This window comes from Argiope bruennichi, chromosome 6 (genome assembly GCF_947563725.1).
Source record: "Argiope bruennichi chromosome 6, qqArgBrue1.1, whole genome shotgun sequence".
NCBI lineage: Eukaryota > Metazoa > Arthropoda > Arachnida > Araneae > Araneidae > Argiope > Argiope bruennichi.
This window is the reverse complement of record NC_079156.1, coordinates 12,283,393-12,298,109: the sequence shown is the minus strand read 5'-3', so window position 1 is coordinate 12,298,109 and position 14,717 is coordinate 12,283,393. Positions and strand designations below refer to the sequence as shown.

General features: G+C 26.3%; 1 protein-coding gene across 2 annotated transcripts in view; it reads left to right on the top strand.

Annotated features, from left to right (window-relative positions):
• Positions 1–995: 995 nt before the first annotated feature.
• LOC129972515 (protein unc-13 homolog B-like) overlaps positions 996–14,717 on the top strand; it is a 496,213-nt gene continuing 482,491 nt past the window's right edge. For both annotated transcript variants that reach the window (XM_056086676.1, XM_056086675.1), the window contains exons 1-5: positions 996–1,165; positions 7,358–7,387; positions 9,696–9,795; positions 10,946–11,063; positions 14,245–14,368. In XM_056086676.1, the coding sequence (XP_055942651.1) occupies positions 1,144–1,165; positions 7,358–7,387; positions 9,696–9,795; positions 10,946–11,063; positions 14,245–14,368 (394 nt within the window). In that variant the 5' untranslated portion in view covers positions 996–1,143. The remainder of the gene's footprint in view (positions 1,166–7,357; positions 7,388–9,695; positions 9,796–10,945; positions 11,064–14,244; positions 14,369–14,717) is intronic.

Below are 14,717 nucleotides of genomic sequence, written 5' to 3'. Positions count from 1 at the left end.
CTAAAAAGTTAGTTTTAATATATCATGTATAAAAAATGCGAAACTCAAATTTAAAAGTAATTTGAAATATAATGGGGAAAAGATGACATATTTTTTAACGCATTTTAAACAATAATTACTAATAGGAATCGGGCATTTCTTTAAAAAAATTATAAAGAACTGCATTTTTGAGAATTGCAAATGATAATTTGTTAGAAATGTTACTAGAGTAATGATTTAAAAGTAATTAAAAACACGTGACTTTTTTAATTGCTTCGATTTCATGAGCTTTATAAATTAAATGAAGGCACGAAATTAAATAACTTTCAAAATACCGCAAATTTATCTTGAAGGTTAGTCACCTCCTTAAGTTTTGGAGTTCCTAGGCAATTGCCTATTTTGCCTGTTCAATTATACAGTAATATATAAGAATAAAAAAAAAATGATCGGCCTTCTAAACTGGGAAGTCAAGAATGTTGCACCATTTAAAGTATTGTCCGAGAAGGGCACCATTCCGAGCAAAAAGTTACATTAATGTAATTTAATCAAAAATTTTCTTTGTACTTTGCTGGTTAAGTAATGTCATTCCTCAAAAAAGTTTTGGAGAAATAATTTTGCCCTGTGAACTTAATTTTACTGAATAAATCATTCAAGAACTTCTTATTTATTGATGTGATAGATTTGTAAAGAAAGCATACAAGTTAATGAAAAAAATTTCAGAACAGGACACAATAAAATAGAGCAATTACATTTATGTTTATAATTTTTTTGTTTACTTCTACAGAATTTCTCTCCACGTTGGAGCTATCATTTAAGCTGTAATTAGCAAAGATGATTGAACTAAAAAGAGGAGAATATCTTATTTTGAAAATTTCTTTTTGTGGTCTTAAATGGCGAACATAATAGACTGGTGTTGGACTGGGCGGTCCCATCCAGCCACTGCCTCCCGAGTCTGCTCCGAAGACCGCCAGTCATTGACGTCACTCATGACGTAACGATATGGCGGAAATGTGTGATCTAAATGGAATACTGATGCTTATACTAGAGATGTGTTTTTAAACGCCATGGAATGATCGGCCTTCTGAACTGGGAAGCCAAGAAGTTGTGTAGATTATGTAATCCAGGTGTTTATTGGACAACTACTATAGTTGTGTTTGAAGAAGTATGTCTTTGCTCTGCGTTCAGGGTAAGGATCATGCTCTTCCTATTCATCTTTAGGAGAGTTGTGATTCTCCGATCCATAAAAGACGTGATAATGCGAATTTCACTTGTGCAAATGATCAAAAATTTAAAAAATCTGTACCATAATTATGTGCAAACAATGTGGAATTTATCAAATAATTCCTAAAAGTGTGCCAAGACAAAATAAATTCAAAACCATGGACTGTTTTGGGGAATGTTTTTGGAATTCGAAGATCATTTGGTTTTTATTTTTCTTTTGCGTAAAAAGACCATTTATTTTTATTTAAATCTTCATATACGTGTGTTAATGAATGGTTTAATATATTTATAGTGTTTTTTTCGTATGCGGATAAAACAAAAAAGTTGGATTATTTTTTGTGATATGTGACTCTTGCTTTTCACCTTTCAAAATCATCATCGCTTTTGGATTACAAACAAGTGCATGATAAAATTTTGCCGTTCTGGATGTTCATGTGGTGATTAATTAAGGAATTATTGAGTTTTTTTCATATATTAAGTGCCAGTGAATGTGAGTTTCGGAACAAAATGTTGATCCAACTTCCTCTGTGTGTGTTTCTGCTATATATTCAAAAGTGAAAACGTATCTTCGTAATTATTTACGCATAAAAATTGGTTATTCTTTAATTCATACAATATAATTTATTATATCATTGAGCCATAGATAAGGCAATGAAGAATTTTAAAATTAGTACTATGCACACTTTGAAATTTTAAAAGAGATAGATATTTAAAACAGAAAAATTCTTGTTTTCTTGTAATGCTTATTTTATTTCAAAACAATTTAGGATTTTTTAAAATGTAACAGTTTAGGATTTTTTTAAATGCCTTCAATTTACTTCCGCAAATATTCATGCAATATCTATAATTGCTTTTCCCCTCACTCTTGTGTTTTGACTAAATATTTGCAGTTTTTTCATCAGTGTGAAGTTTTTGTTTCTTCAAAGTTCTTTATTGTCTTCATTTTAATAATTTAATGAAAAGCTTACAAAACTTTAGAATGTTTATCACCATTTTTCTTAAAACCTTTACACAAATATTACTAATGGTATGTGTTTGAATATTTTTTTAAAAACTTTCTGTTTCATAAGGAATGAATTCTTCATTTGTAGAAGAGTTTTATTTTGTTTTCAGAAAAAAAATTGACATTTGTTTTGGTTTTTATCTTAGATGAATTCTATTCTAAGCTGGATATAAAACTTATTAATTTCAGGACCTTTTAATAATATTAAAATCCCATATGTGTTTTAATGATTCTTTTAAAAAAAAATTATTTTTTAAACTCTTTAAATTTCACTTGACTTCAAAAAAAAAAAAAAAAAAAAAAAAAAAAACACCTCTGAAAAGTTTTTTTTGTAAGATTTTATTTATGATTTTTCCCTTACTCTCCTTTCTTGCCTGTAATAATTAAATAAGTCTTTGAAGTGTGAAAGGTCACTTATTCAATATTTAATATCAAGATTTCATCAATGACCAAACTCTGTTTTACATGAAGTCGCCCTTTCCTCTTGTCTCATGGATTTCTATAAAACAGAATTTTTTTTAGTATATGAGATAATTGATTTTTTTTATATAAGCTAATAAACAATGCATAATTATATGACATTTTTTTAATCTCATTTTTTTTTTCCATTTTAAAGTGATATTTTATTTTTCTGTAATATTTAATTGAAAAATAAAATATAAAATTAGTTTCTAAAATTTCCAAATTCAGAATAATGGGAAGATAACACTTTCCTATTTACTGTGAAGTTATTTTAAATTCTCTATGAGGGAGTGTGTAAAATACTTTGAAACTTATTGGGAAGAACATTCAGTGTAATATTTTTATATCAATAAGTCAACAATATATATTTTGAATTTTTATTCAATCATTATATTTTTATTATTGTTTAATCTCTTACAAATATAATTTTCTTATCCCCTCAAGCTTATGGCTAAAAATTTGAAAATTTCTCATTTCAACTTTAATCTCTATTATAAATTAATTTTTTCATGCCCAGTTCAAAAACAAACAATTCACATGTTTATATATTCATTAATTCCAGAGATAAAATATTTGTAATACCTCAAAGCTTTCAATTAGCACACAAACATACTAAAAAAAATGATTTCATTCAGTTTGATAGAAAATTTTCAATACTGACATTTGATATCTTTTTTATATGATAATTAAAATATTATAACTGAGCAATCGATTTAATGCATGTGCATTTGACATAGTTGTTAAAATTGTTTTCTTTTCTTTTCAGTTTACTTACATTTTTTTATAAATTTATTTGTACCTTTACTATTATTATTTACTTTTATTCACACAACTATATTTGTACAAATTCTCTGCTTAACAACTGTTTTGTATCTCATTATCATGTTTTCTGTTCATATTCAGTTCAAGAGGAGAATTTTATGCATATATTTTTAAAATTCCATGAAGGAAATATTTTTTAAAGATTTGATTTATATAAATTGTGTACACACATGCTAAAAAAAAAAGGGTTTCTTCAATTTGAGAACCAATTTTTCTAACTTTCAAGACTACTAGATCAAAATAATTGGGCACTTCAAGGTTCGTAACATTTAAATTAGTAAACATTATTAGAAACTTATAATAATTTCAAATGTAGCTTCCACAGAAAAAAAACAAAAAAAACTGATTTTTTTAAAATTAAAAGTTTTAGAAGAATTTCAGCTAATTTTAATTTATAGAGGTGGAATAAGGGAGAAAAAAAAAAAGAAAAAAGAATCCATGTTGTTAAAAGTATTATTTAAGTAGATTCACAGTATTTGTAAATATAATGCATTTTCTAAATCTCAATAATATGAAAGGTAGGAATTAGACTAATTATATTGATAAGTTATTAATATGAATCTAATATTTTATAACTCAGACAATTTATTTTTCAAAATGTATTTAATTATCAATCAGTCTAATAAACATTAAAGGAATTTTACTTCCTTCCATGCTTTCCTTCCCCTTAGTCAGAAATCTGTTATTATGCATTTGTAGATTTTATCAAATGTGGTTTAAATTTTACAAAGTACATAAAATTAACCAGTAGGTATGAATATCCAATATTATAATTTACTGCTATAAATAAAAACTTTTGTTTTAATATAAAAATTTATTTCCTTGAAAACTTGAATTCTGGTTGATTTTCTAATTATTGAAAATAATTTCTATTTCTCTACTATTCTACTGCTAATTTCTATACTTCACAACTATTTTCATATTTGCTGCTGTCAGTTGGTACAGCATTAACAGTGAGGCTTCCAGTTCTCATATATTTGTTTTGCTAAGCTTTCACATGTTACTTGACCACTCACTTTTGAATTATGTTGTCATTGATTAAAAAAAGAAATATTAGTGGGGAAAAAAATTGTATATATATTTTTCTTTTTCTTTTAACCAAATAACGCCTAGTTTTATTATGAGGTAGTCAAGCATTTAGTTAATGAATTTCATTTGCTGTGCCTGCTATTTTATTGCCATCTCCCTTCATTCAAAATTGAGTTTTCAAGTTACATGTTGGTACTATTGAACATTGCCATCTTTTAAATTTTAATTTTATTTGATATTCGAAACTTTTTTTTTTCAAAATAATAGTATTTCTAAAATTGGTTTGTATATTCTTAGAGTTTGGATTATTATTTAGAATAATATGCAAATCTTATATACCCTAAGAAATAGAACATGCAGCAGTAAAATAGATGAAAAAGATGTAAGGGGGGAAAAAATGAGGTCCGTGTTATCAAGTAATTCTCTGATATCTGAGTTTTGTACAAAAAACAAAACTACTTGTTGTACAAGTATGAATAATGTTCAAATGTTAGTGTAACTAAAACTTCAGTTGAGTTATATTAATGAAATACCTGTAAAAAACAAACAAACCCCGGCAATATGCCTGAGATATGCGTAAAAGGTCCATTGGCTATTAATGAAATATTTGCTAAAATATGCTAGTGAGGTATATTTACAATAAAGTACTAGCTTTCCCCTATTATCTCGTACACATACATTTAAATTAGTTCTGACAATTTACTTCTTAAAGTATCTTTGGGAAAATCATAAGTTATAGATTTTTTTTCTTTATAATAATTTTTAAATTTATGTAAAATGCAATGAGGCTATAGTTCTGATAATTTTTTCTTCACATTGATTATTTAATTAAAACTTTTTGAATGCTTTTTCTTTTTGCACTTTTTCATGTCATTTTTAAATCCCCCCCCCTTTTGATTAATTCTATCCCAGTTAATTTGCAAAGAATTTGAATTTTTCTATGAAATTACAAAAGAAAATAATTGAATTTTTCTATGAAATTAAGTATACATTTTTACAAGTATACATTTTACCTATTCTATCAGAGCTTATGTCATCAGAGCTGCATGTTTAGGCCAGATTTCCCTGTTCATTTAAACATAGTTTGAAAGAATAACTTTATAAAGCAACAGGAGTGGTCATCTTAAAACTTTCTAACATATTCTTTCATAATGTAGGGTGTAAGGGTGTTATCTCCCTTCCCCTGCATGCAATTGCAGACTTTGGATAAGTATACCAATGCCTGGCATGACATATAAACAATGAACATGACATATGAACTATAGTTATGAATATTAATCTTTGGTACAAAGTAAATTTTTTTAACTGAATCTAACATGCAGTCTTTGAGAATTTTTTTTGCCACTTTATTGCTGGTATTTAGCAATAAATAGCTAAAAATCAAATTTATGTTTTAGATGTATTATTTTCAACTGATTGAAACCAAATTTGAAGCAGAACTACAATTATACTCATAAAATCACATAACAATTATCATATATTTAAGTCACTGTATTTCTGAGTTAACATATTTATATGTTTGTAAAAGTACAGACCAACAGACAGTCAAGCCCTTTAATTCCAAATTGGACAGATTTCTACACTTTCGATTTTAAATCTGCATTTACTAAAATTTGTCCATCTTGCTTTCTCTATTTTGTATATATTATATTCAGTTAAATACTAGAATTAAAAATTAAATTTCCACTAAATGCATTTCTCACGAAATTTGATGGAAATTTACGAATACGATATAAAGAATGTGTACCGAATTTCATCAGTCTAGCTCAAAGTATTTTTGAGTTATTTTTGTCACAGACAAACAGATATTGATATTTTTATGTAATCAGAGTTAATTTTTGCTGTATATTCAGACCCAGATCTTCCAGTGTCAAAGTGTGTTTCTGTCTAAAACAGGGGAATTTGTAAAAATCTCGAATTTGAATTTTTTGAGGATCATACTGCTTATTCTATGTTTCATATATGAGAAAATAAATAAATAAAATAGGTGAGTGCGAGAAAGACAGGCAGAAGTGAAAAATTTGTGCATGTCACAGAATGCAAACTACTTTTTATCAGAAATGATCTTCTAAATTATTTGGAAAATTCTCGTGTCTGTAATAGTATTTTAAAATTTTCCTCTTGCATTGTCACAACTTTTCCTAAATGAAAAAGTACTATATTTTACATATGAATCTTTTCTCAGTTGAGTGTGAAAATGAAATAAAATTGATGATATAAGATTTGTTTTTGTTGGTGGATTTTTAAAATTCAAAAGTATGAATAAGTGATGAGAATTCGACACATTTTAAAATTATAAAATGTATACTAATAAACAGACTTGAAGGCTATTAATTCTGGCATAAATGTTAAAATTGTGATGAAGAATTTTTAAAAATAATTCTTGAGTAATATTTGATGAAAAGTATACTCCTGTTAGTATTTTCATCATGAGAAGAGTAGTAAGATTATTGTGTTTTAAAAAATAAAATTGTATAATTATAATAATCTGTACTTATTCTACTATAATTATTTGGAAATAATAAACACTGAATAAGTTTTTTTTTTTTTTTTTTTTGTATTTTGAAGTATTTCAAACTAAATATTTGCTTGCAGATAATACACATTTTGGCAGTTGTTATCAAACAAATGTTAGTATAGAATATGCTTTTCTGTACAATTCTGTAAGCCAGCAGTTTTATGTTGCAAAGTTGATGAACCAGTTTTCAAAATATGAGAAAAAATTTGGGTGGAATTTATTTTTATTCTGTCTAAATAAATTGCTAAATATGACTTTCTCCTAAATTTTCTTTGTTTGCTTATTAAAAACTGTATATTAACTCTTTTTATTTTAATTTTCAGTGAAAAGAGCTGCTTTGGTAGGAAACCCAAGTGAGTATTAGAACTGCAATAATTTGTTAATTAATTTTTTCAAAATACATTATCATATGCATTTACTTTATTAAATGATTCATCTTTAGATATGATAATAATATTTGATTTTATGCAAAATTTATTTATATTGATATTATTGTATTAACCACTTGCCACTTATTAATTACCACAAATGTATTGCAACCAACAATTAATTACAAAAAAAAGCTAACATTGTCATGTTTGTTTATTGACTGAGCTCGTTAGTGACATATAGTTAAGCTAAAAGTATGCTTGTGACGTACAGTTTATATACAAATTCTCTTGTATCATTTAGTAGTTGTGAATTCAAAAGTAACTCACCATTATACTTGAACTAAGGTTGCTAATTGTTTTAAGTGCTTATATGAAAAAAATTTATTTATAAAAACCAAAATATTTAGTTAATTGATGACTGAAAGTGTTTAGTGTCTGATTTCTAAAACAAAACAGTTCATCAATGGCAGTTCCTGCACATATGTAATTAATTCAAGAATGAAATAGAGCATTTGATACAAAATCGAAAAATTTATCAAATTCGATCAACACAATATCTATCTCTGTATTGTAATTATTTATTCTTTTTCTCCATTTTTTTTATCATTTAAAAAATAGTATTTTAATAATAACTGTTTTTATGACCTTCTCCAAAGTTTGAATTAGTTTTTTTATCATTTAATGTGTAATATTGTTTATTGTCATTCAAGAATATTCATTAAATTTTACTTTCTGTGTCAGAAGATTTAGTATGTATGATTTTAGAATATAATTATATTTTATGATATGCTATATTATGTTCTGCAAGGATTTCTCTTTATTTTGATTTAAAATTCTTTGATTTTTTAAAAACAGGTTTATGGAATAAGAAAAGTATGCTGGGGCATGTTTAATAATTTATTTTGTATTTCTTTTAGATAAGGTGTAGAAAAATTTCACATATTAATCCTCTGTTTATTCTAAACTTCAAATAAATAAGTTAGAGATTAATGAATTCATTTCCCATGTTTTAATGCAATAAATTGTTTCTATTTTTAAATTTTAATGAAAAAAATCAAATATATAAGAAAAATTTTTCAATTTTTTTTCCTTAAAGAAATCATTTAAAAGTCTAAACAGAAAAAGAAAGAAAAAAATAGCAATATGCAGTAATAAGGGTTGATTTGATTGATTTAGTAGAGTTTAGATTAAGCTGCATCAAGCATATGTATGTGAGTAATAAAGGCAAATGACAGGAAAGATAACATATTTTTTTAAAAGTCTATTTTATATAAATTATGAAAAATGATAGTATATATATTATGTCATTATGAAATGTTTAAATTAGGAAAATAATCTTTAGAAATCTAGTAAATAACAATAAAAGAAAAAACTTCAAGCTTAATAACTATTAATAGAGGATAGTAGACATAAAATATAACAAACTATTAATAGATAATGTAGACAAAATATAACGAACAAATAAGTTTGTTTTATGTGACATTTTTTTTTTTTCATCAGTAAAATTTTTTTTGAAGGATTCTTAATTTTATACTTATAACCTTATCAAAGTCCTCAGTTAAAAACAAACCTGGAAGAGGGGTGGTGGGGTGGTGTTCTGTTTCATTTGTGACATAATCAGACAATAATTAAGGAGAAAAGAAATTGCAGTTAATTCAACATGAACTGTGAAATAATGATTGGTTGCATGTTTAATAACTAGCATAATATGACAATCTTTTTGTAAGTCAAAAGAGGTACAAAATTAAACAAGTTTTGCAAAGTTTTATTACTTTAAATATCATTTACTTTTTATTTGCCGTATTTAATACTGACCTATGATTGCATCTATACATTTTTCTCTTTGTTGTCAGTTTGTGTTGTTATAAACAATAGATTCAACCTACAGAAATGATGTTTATCTTGCTGCATTTGATGAATAGAAAAAAAATATAATATATCTGTAGGCACTTAAAATTATTTATTGTGATGATTGATGGCTTGAATTGATGGGTTGAGAATTCTTATATTAGAAATTAGCTAAGTTTTCATGCCAAGAATGAATTTAGTGTTCCTAATTAATTTCCTCTTGCATTGAATTGTGGGAATTGAAACTTCAAAAAGCTCACTTAAAAAAGCTGAGTCTTTGAATCTGACTACCTTTAATTATTGTTATTAAATAAATTTACCATTGATTACTTCTTTTAAAGGAAAGTTCTTTTTATCTAAGCAGTTTATCTTGTTTTGGAAACTGAGTTCTTCTTGTCAATGTACATATCGTGCTATAAACACACATTTCCTTTTCTTTCAGATCAATTCAACACATATGTTACATTAAAGCTACAAAATGTGAAATCTACAACAACTTCTGTAAAAGGAAATGAGCCGGAGTGGGAGGTAGACTTCATATTGTAAGTTACTTTTATTATATTATTTCTTTTAACTTCTTGAATTTCTTTTTATTATTAATGGAAATTAGAAATTAAAGCATTTTCATTTCTTCACAAAATATATCACCACATTTTTCAGCTAATTTTTTTAAGTTAAAGAATTTTTTATGTAAGTTAAAAAGCAAGTTTTTATTAAATTTGTGGAATGTTAAACATTAATAAAAGCCTTTACTACAAAAATAAGTGAAAGGACAAATTTTTTATAGTCTGGCCATTAATGAACTTTGTTATTCTTTTCTACTAAAATTATGATTTAAAAACACATTTAGAATATAGCTTTGTTCTGTCATCAATTTTATGGCAATTTTGCCAATCTACAATGGTAGCCTTTCCAGAATGCTTAGTTCTTAGGTTTATAAGACTGTAACTAAAATTTCTAAATTTACTGAATCAGTGTGTGTGTATGGAGGGGAATTTACACTTTTCATCCGAACTATGTTGAATCTTATTTGTTGTTCCATGTTTAAATATAAACTGTTGGTCATGCTATGCTTCTACATCAATGGCATTTTCAGAAATGATGTATCCATCTAAATAAACTGATAGTTTCTTATTTTAAGAAATAATGAAAACAAAATCACTTATGTAATTTGTTAATTTTATAAAAGTTTTCTTTATTTTTTGGTATTAATAGTTTTTCATTTTTATAATCCCCCTTTTTTTTTTAAAATCAAAACCAAGACGGCATAATTTGTTTTGCAATAGAAGAGACTCTGCAAATGCAGAAATAAATATTAGAATTTAAAAAATGCACTTTTAAAATTGATTCATAAATTTTTCAATGAAAACCATGCATTAATAGAAAACAGAAAATATCTTATGCTTAGAAAATTCACAGGTTTATATATGCATATATGTACAAAGATGCTTAATATTTTTGGCCAAGGTGCTTAAAAAGTGCTTAATTTCTGCATCAATTTTTTACCATGCACCCTGAATAAATAAAAGTATATGAACTGTGGTAAAAATATTTCTTTCATACTCACAGAGTGTGTATGAAAGAATATTTGGAAGTTTATTATATAGTTTGTTACACTAAAAATTAGTATGTATGAAATAACTAAATTTTTTTATTTATATGAAGAATAAGGCTTTTTTCTTCTTTTTTTAGCGAGACCAATAGAATGGATATTGGTCTTATAATTGAAGTCTGGAACAAAGGGATGCTCTGGGACAAGCTTCTAGGTCTGCAATGGTTGCCTCTGACTAGGATAAAATATACGAATGAGGTAAGAGGAATTATTTTTATTTTGATATGTATTATTCATACTTAAAGTTGTTTAATGTTTTTCGTATTTGTCATACTAATATATCAAATAGTATGCCATAGAATGAAACAGATCCTGAATTTATTGAAGGAATGTACTTTGAATAAATTTATAATGTGTAAGATTTGAAAAACAGTTTACACACATTGGGGATTGAAAAATTTATTTAACAAAATACATGGAAGTTTATTATATAGTCTGTTTTACTATAACAAAAATGGCATCTGTAATGTAATTTTGGGGATTTCTAGGCCCCTAATTCAAAATTTTAAATGCAAGAGAAAATTTATTCTTACCTGTCTTCTAATCAAAAGAATTGAGGTATTCCAAAATGAATTAGTCCCCATAAACATCGAAAACAATAATCCAATAAGGGTTGTACATTCTCTATTTTATCATCTTTTTTATTTTCTGGATGAGGACACAGGCACAGATAATTATTTACAAGCATTTACATATTTTATTTCATGTGCACAAATTCTTTATATAGCGTGCAACCATCTTTCATTCTCTTCTTACTCTTCACCAATAATTTACTTCTGTTTTTGTGAGATCATGGGATATTTTTCTGACATCATCAAAGCATGCATGCACATAAGGGTTACATCATATTGTGGTTAAGTCAGGAATTGCAATATCCTCCCACCTTTAAGTTTTAAAGAACAGAAAATTCAAAATCAATGCTCAAATTATTGTGAAATTTTTTTTCAAAATTATCAAATAGAAATCGACAAATAACAAAATAATTGAATTAATAAAATGCTTACACTATCAAATATAAATCAAGAAACCACTACAATTACCAAAATTTATTAAAGTTACAAAAAATATTTCAAATATTAAAATATATCATATTATCATTCAACTATCAAAATATTACAAAAAAGTATTTCAGTATTAAAATAAACCAAATTATCATTCAACTGTCAAAATATCAAAGGTACAAAATTATAATTTAGTGTTCAATTATCAATTAAAGTTCTTAAGATATGAAGTAGATAATAAGAAGTTCAAAGGATAAGAGTACTTGTAATAAAGAAAAGTTCAGTTCTCACAATAAGAGTCTTTTTACCTTTTTAACCTCCTGCCATGCCTAGACGTTGGTTCACCAGGCTCAGGTTTACCCAAAGTATCACTTTCAGCTGCATTGAAATCATCATATGTAGATTTTACTGGTGATTAACACTTTTGAAAAAGTTCCTAGTTATGCTCACAAACACAAAGGATACAGTCTCAATGCTGGATGTAGGATTTCTCCACTTGTGAATTTCAGTTTCATAAGTCTGATGTTTCCGTATGGCGATTTAAAGACTTCGATGACTTTGCCCAAAGGCCAATCCAATCTTTTCATATTGTCAATGAGTATTAGAACAGTGTCTCCAATCTTGATAGATGGTGAGCTTCTTGTTTTTCTTTCAAATTGTCTAAGCTGTCCCAAATATTCAGGATGAAAGCATTTTCTTAGATCTTGTCGTAATCTTTGGCAATAAGCGAATGTTTTATTTAGATTTACTATCCAGGAAATTTAGATCAGGTATTTCAATCTCTCTGACATCTTCTAAGAACATACTGGGAGAAAGAGGTTCTAGGTCAATTGAATCATCTTTTACATTAGTTAGATGTTGTTTATTGATGACATTTTCACAGTCACATGAGACAGTGCTTAATTCCTCAAAATATAGAGATGTTTGTCCTAGAATTGTACTTTTGTGTTCAAAAATCCATTTGAATATGTGCGTTTTCTTTTTTTTTTACTTTATGTCCTAAAAAGCATAGCTGAATCAACTTTTCAAAAATTAGATCTGCATTTAGATAGATTTGTTTTTCATTTGAAATAAAAAATTATGTGCTATTATGCATTTTCAACAATAACAGCTAAATTTATTGACTTGTTCCAAAGTTTTCAGATTTCTGCATCTTTGTCTTTGTTAAATAAGTTTAGGAATTCTGTTGCTTATAGTTTTGATATCATTTAATAAAAAATGTAATAAATAATTTATATTTATTTCCAATTTTTAACTTTGGAAATAATTTAATTTTAAAGTTCTGCTTTTAAAGCCTTTTGGTTTTCCAAAATGCTTTGATTAATCAATTGTAAAAAGAAAAAGGGGGAAAAAAAGCATTGCATTATAAATATACTGGCAATATTTATGTTTTTTGCTCTATAAGGAAACAATTGAACAAAGTATTGCAAGTGATGATATTCTGTTATATATAGTTTTGCTAATGTTTTTTTTTTTCATTAGATGTATGTATATTTGAATAAATGTTTGTTTTAAGTATTTTGACATTGATTAATACTAGGTATACACTGTGCACTATGTAAATGCTTAATTTCTGTAGTGTGCTTATTTCAGATAAAAAAATATGCTTTCATATTTTTGTAGTTTGTTGACAATATGCATTTGTAGTTGCTCTGTGATTTTCAGGATGTAAAAGTTAATTGTTTAATATGGATTCATAATAGTAGTGAAAAGTATATTAAATGAATAAAAATTGATTTTTCTAGCAGCTTTTAAAAATAAAATTGCATTGCTTTCATTTTCACAATAATTATGCTTTTTACTTCTCTAATTTAGTTGATCAGAAATAAGTGACTGAGCAACTTTCAGTCATTTTTTTACACTTTACAATCACCGAGTGACTTTCAGTCATTTTTTAAAGAATCCATTGTACTTTTCAGTAAATAAAACTTTAGCATTTATTATGTAATAAAACTTTAGTATTCTCATTTAAAACTTTAGTAAAACCGATCTTTAATTAATATAAGCTGCTAATATTCATAAATAAGATGGAGTTCATGTCTTCTACCAAATCAATTTCCACCTAATATTCTCAAAATAAATAATAAATAAATAAATATTGATAGTTAGTGTGTAAAATTTATGGCTTGAACACATTCATCTGTAAAGAATAGATTTAAAAAAAAAAAAAAACAGAATTTTATGCTATTAGCTGAAGAAGAAACTTTCTCCTTTTTCAGATTATGATTATTTCTAACTGTTAGACTGCTATTTTATTTTATCCATCACTACCACAGATTAAGAATATGATTTTAAATTGCTTAAAATGCTAATTCATAATCATTTCAGGTACATAACTTTTACTAGCTGATGTCTCTTATATTAATATGTTTTTCCAGATGGGTGAGGGTCAGTGGCTATCCTTGGACCAGGAGCTAGTGATGCAAGATGGAGAAATTGTTGGAACCAAAGTGCCTACAGGACATAGCCTTCTTCTCGAGGCTCACTTCGAACTTCCATGTGGTGGGTTTGCGTTTTTCCTCCTGTTCAATTTCTTTCAGTAATTTTAATAAGAGTTTTTTTTTTTAAACATGCAGTATGTTTTCAAATTTCGATTTCATTAAGAAAACAAATCTTAATATTATATTGATAATTGATTAATAACGTTAATTTTTAAATATTCATTTGTTTTAACTTTACAAATGCTTGGTATGCTTTTTTTTCCTGCTAGGTCTCTTCATTTTGTAGAAAATTTATTGCTATATACAGATTAACTTGAAATTGATATCAATATTATGTTTTCTTATCAGTGAACATTAAGTAGTGAGAAGCACTATGAAAATAAAATTTAGCCCTAATATTTTTAAGTAAC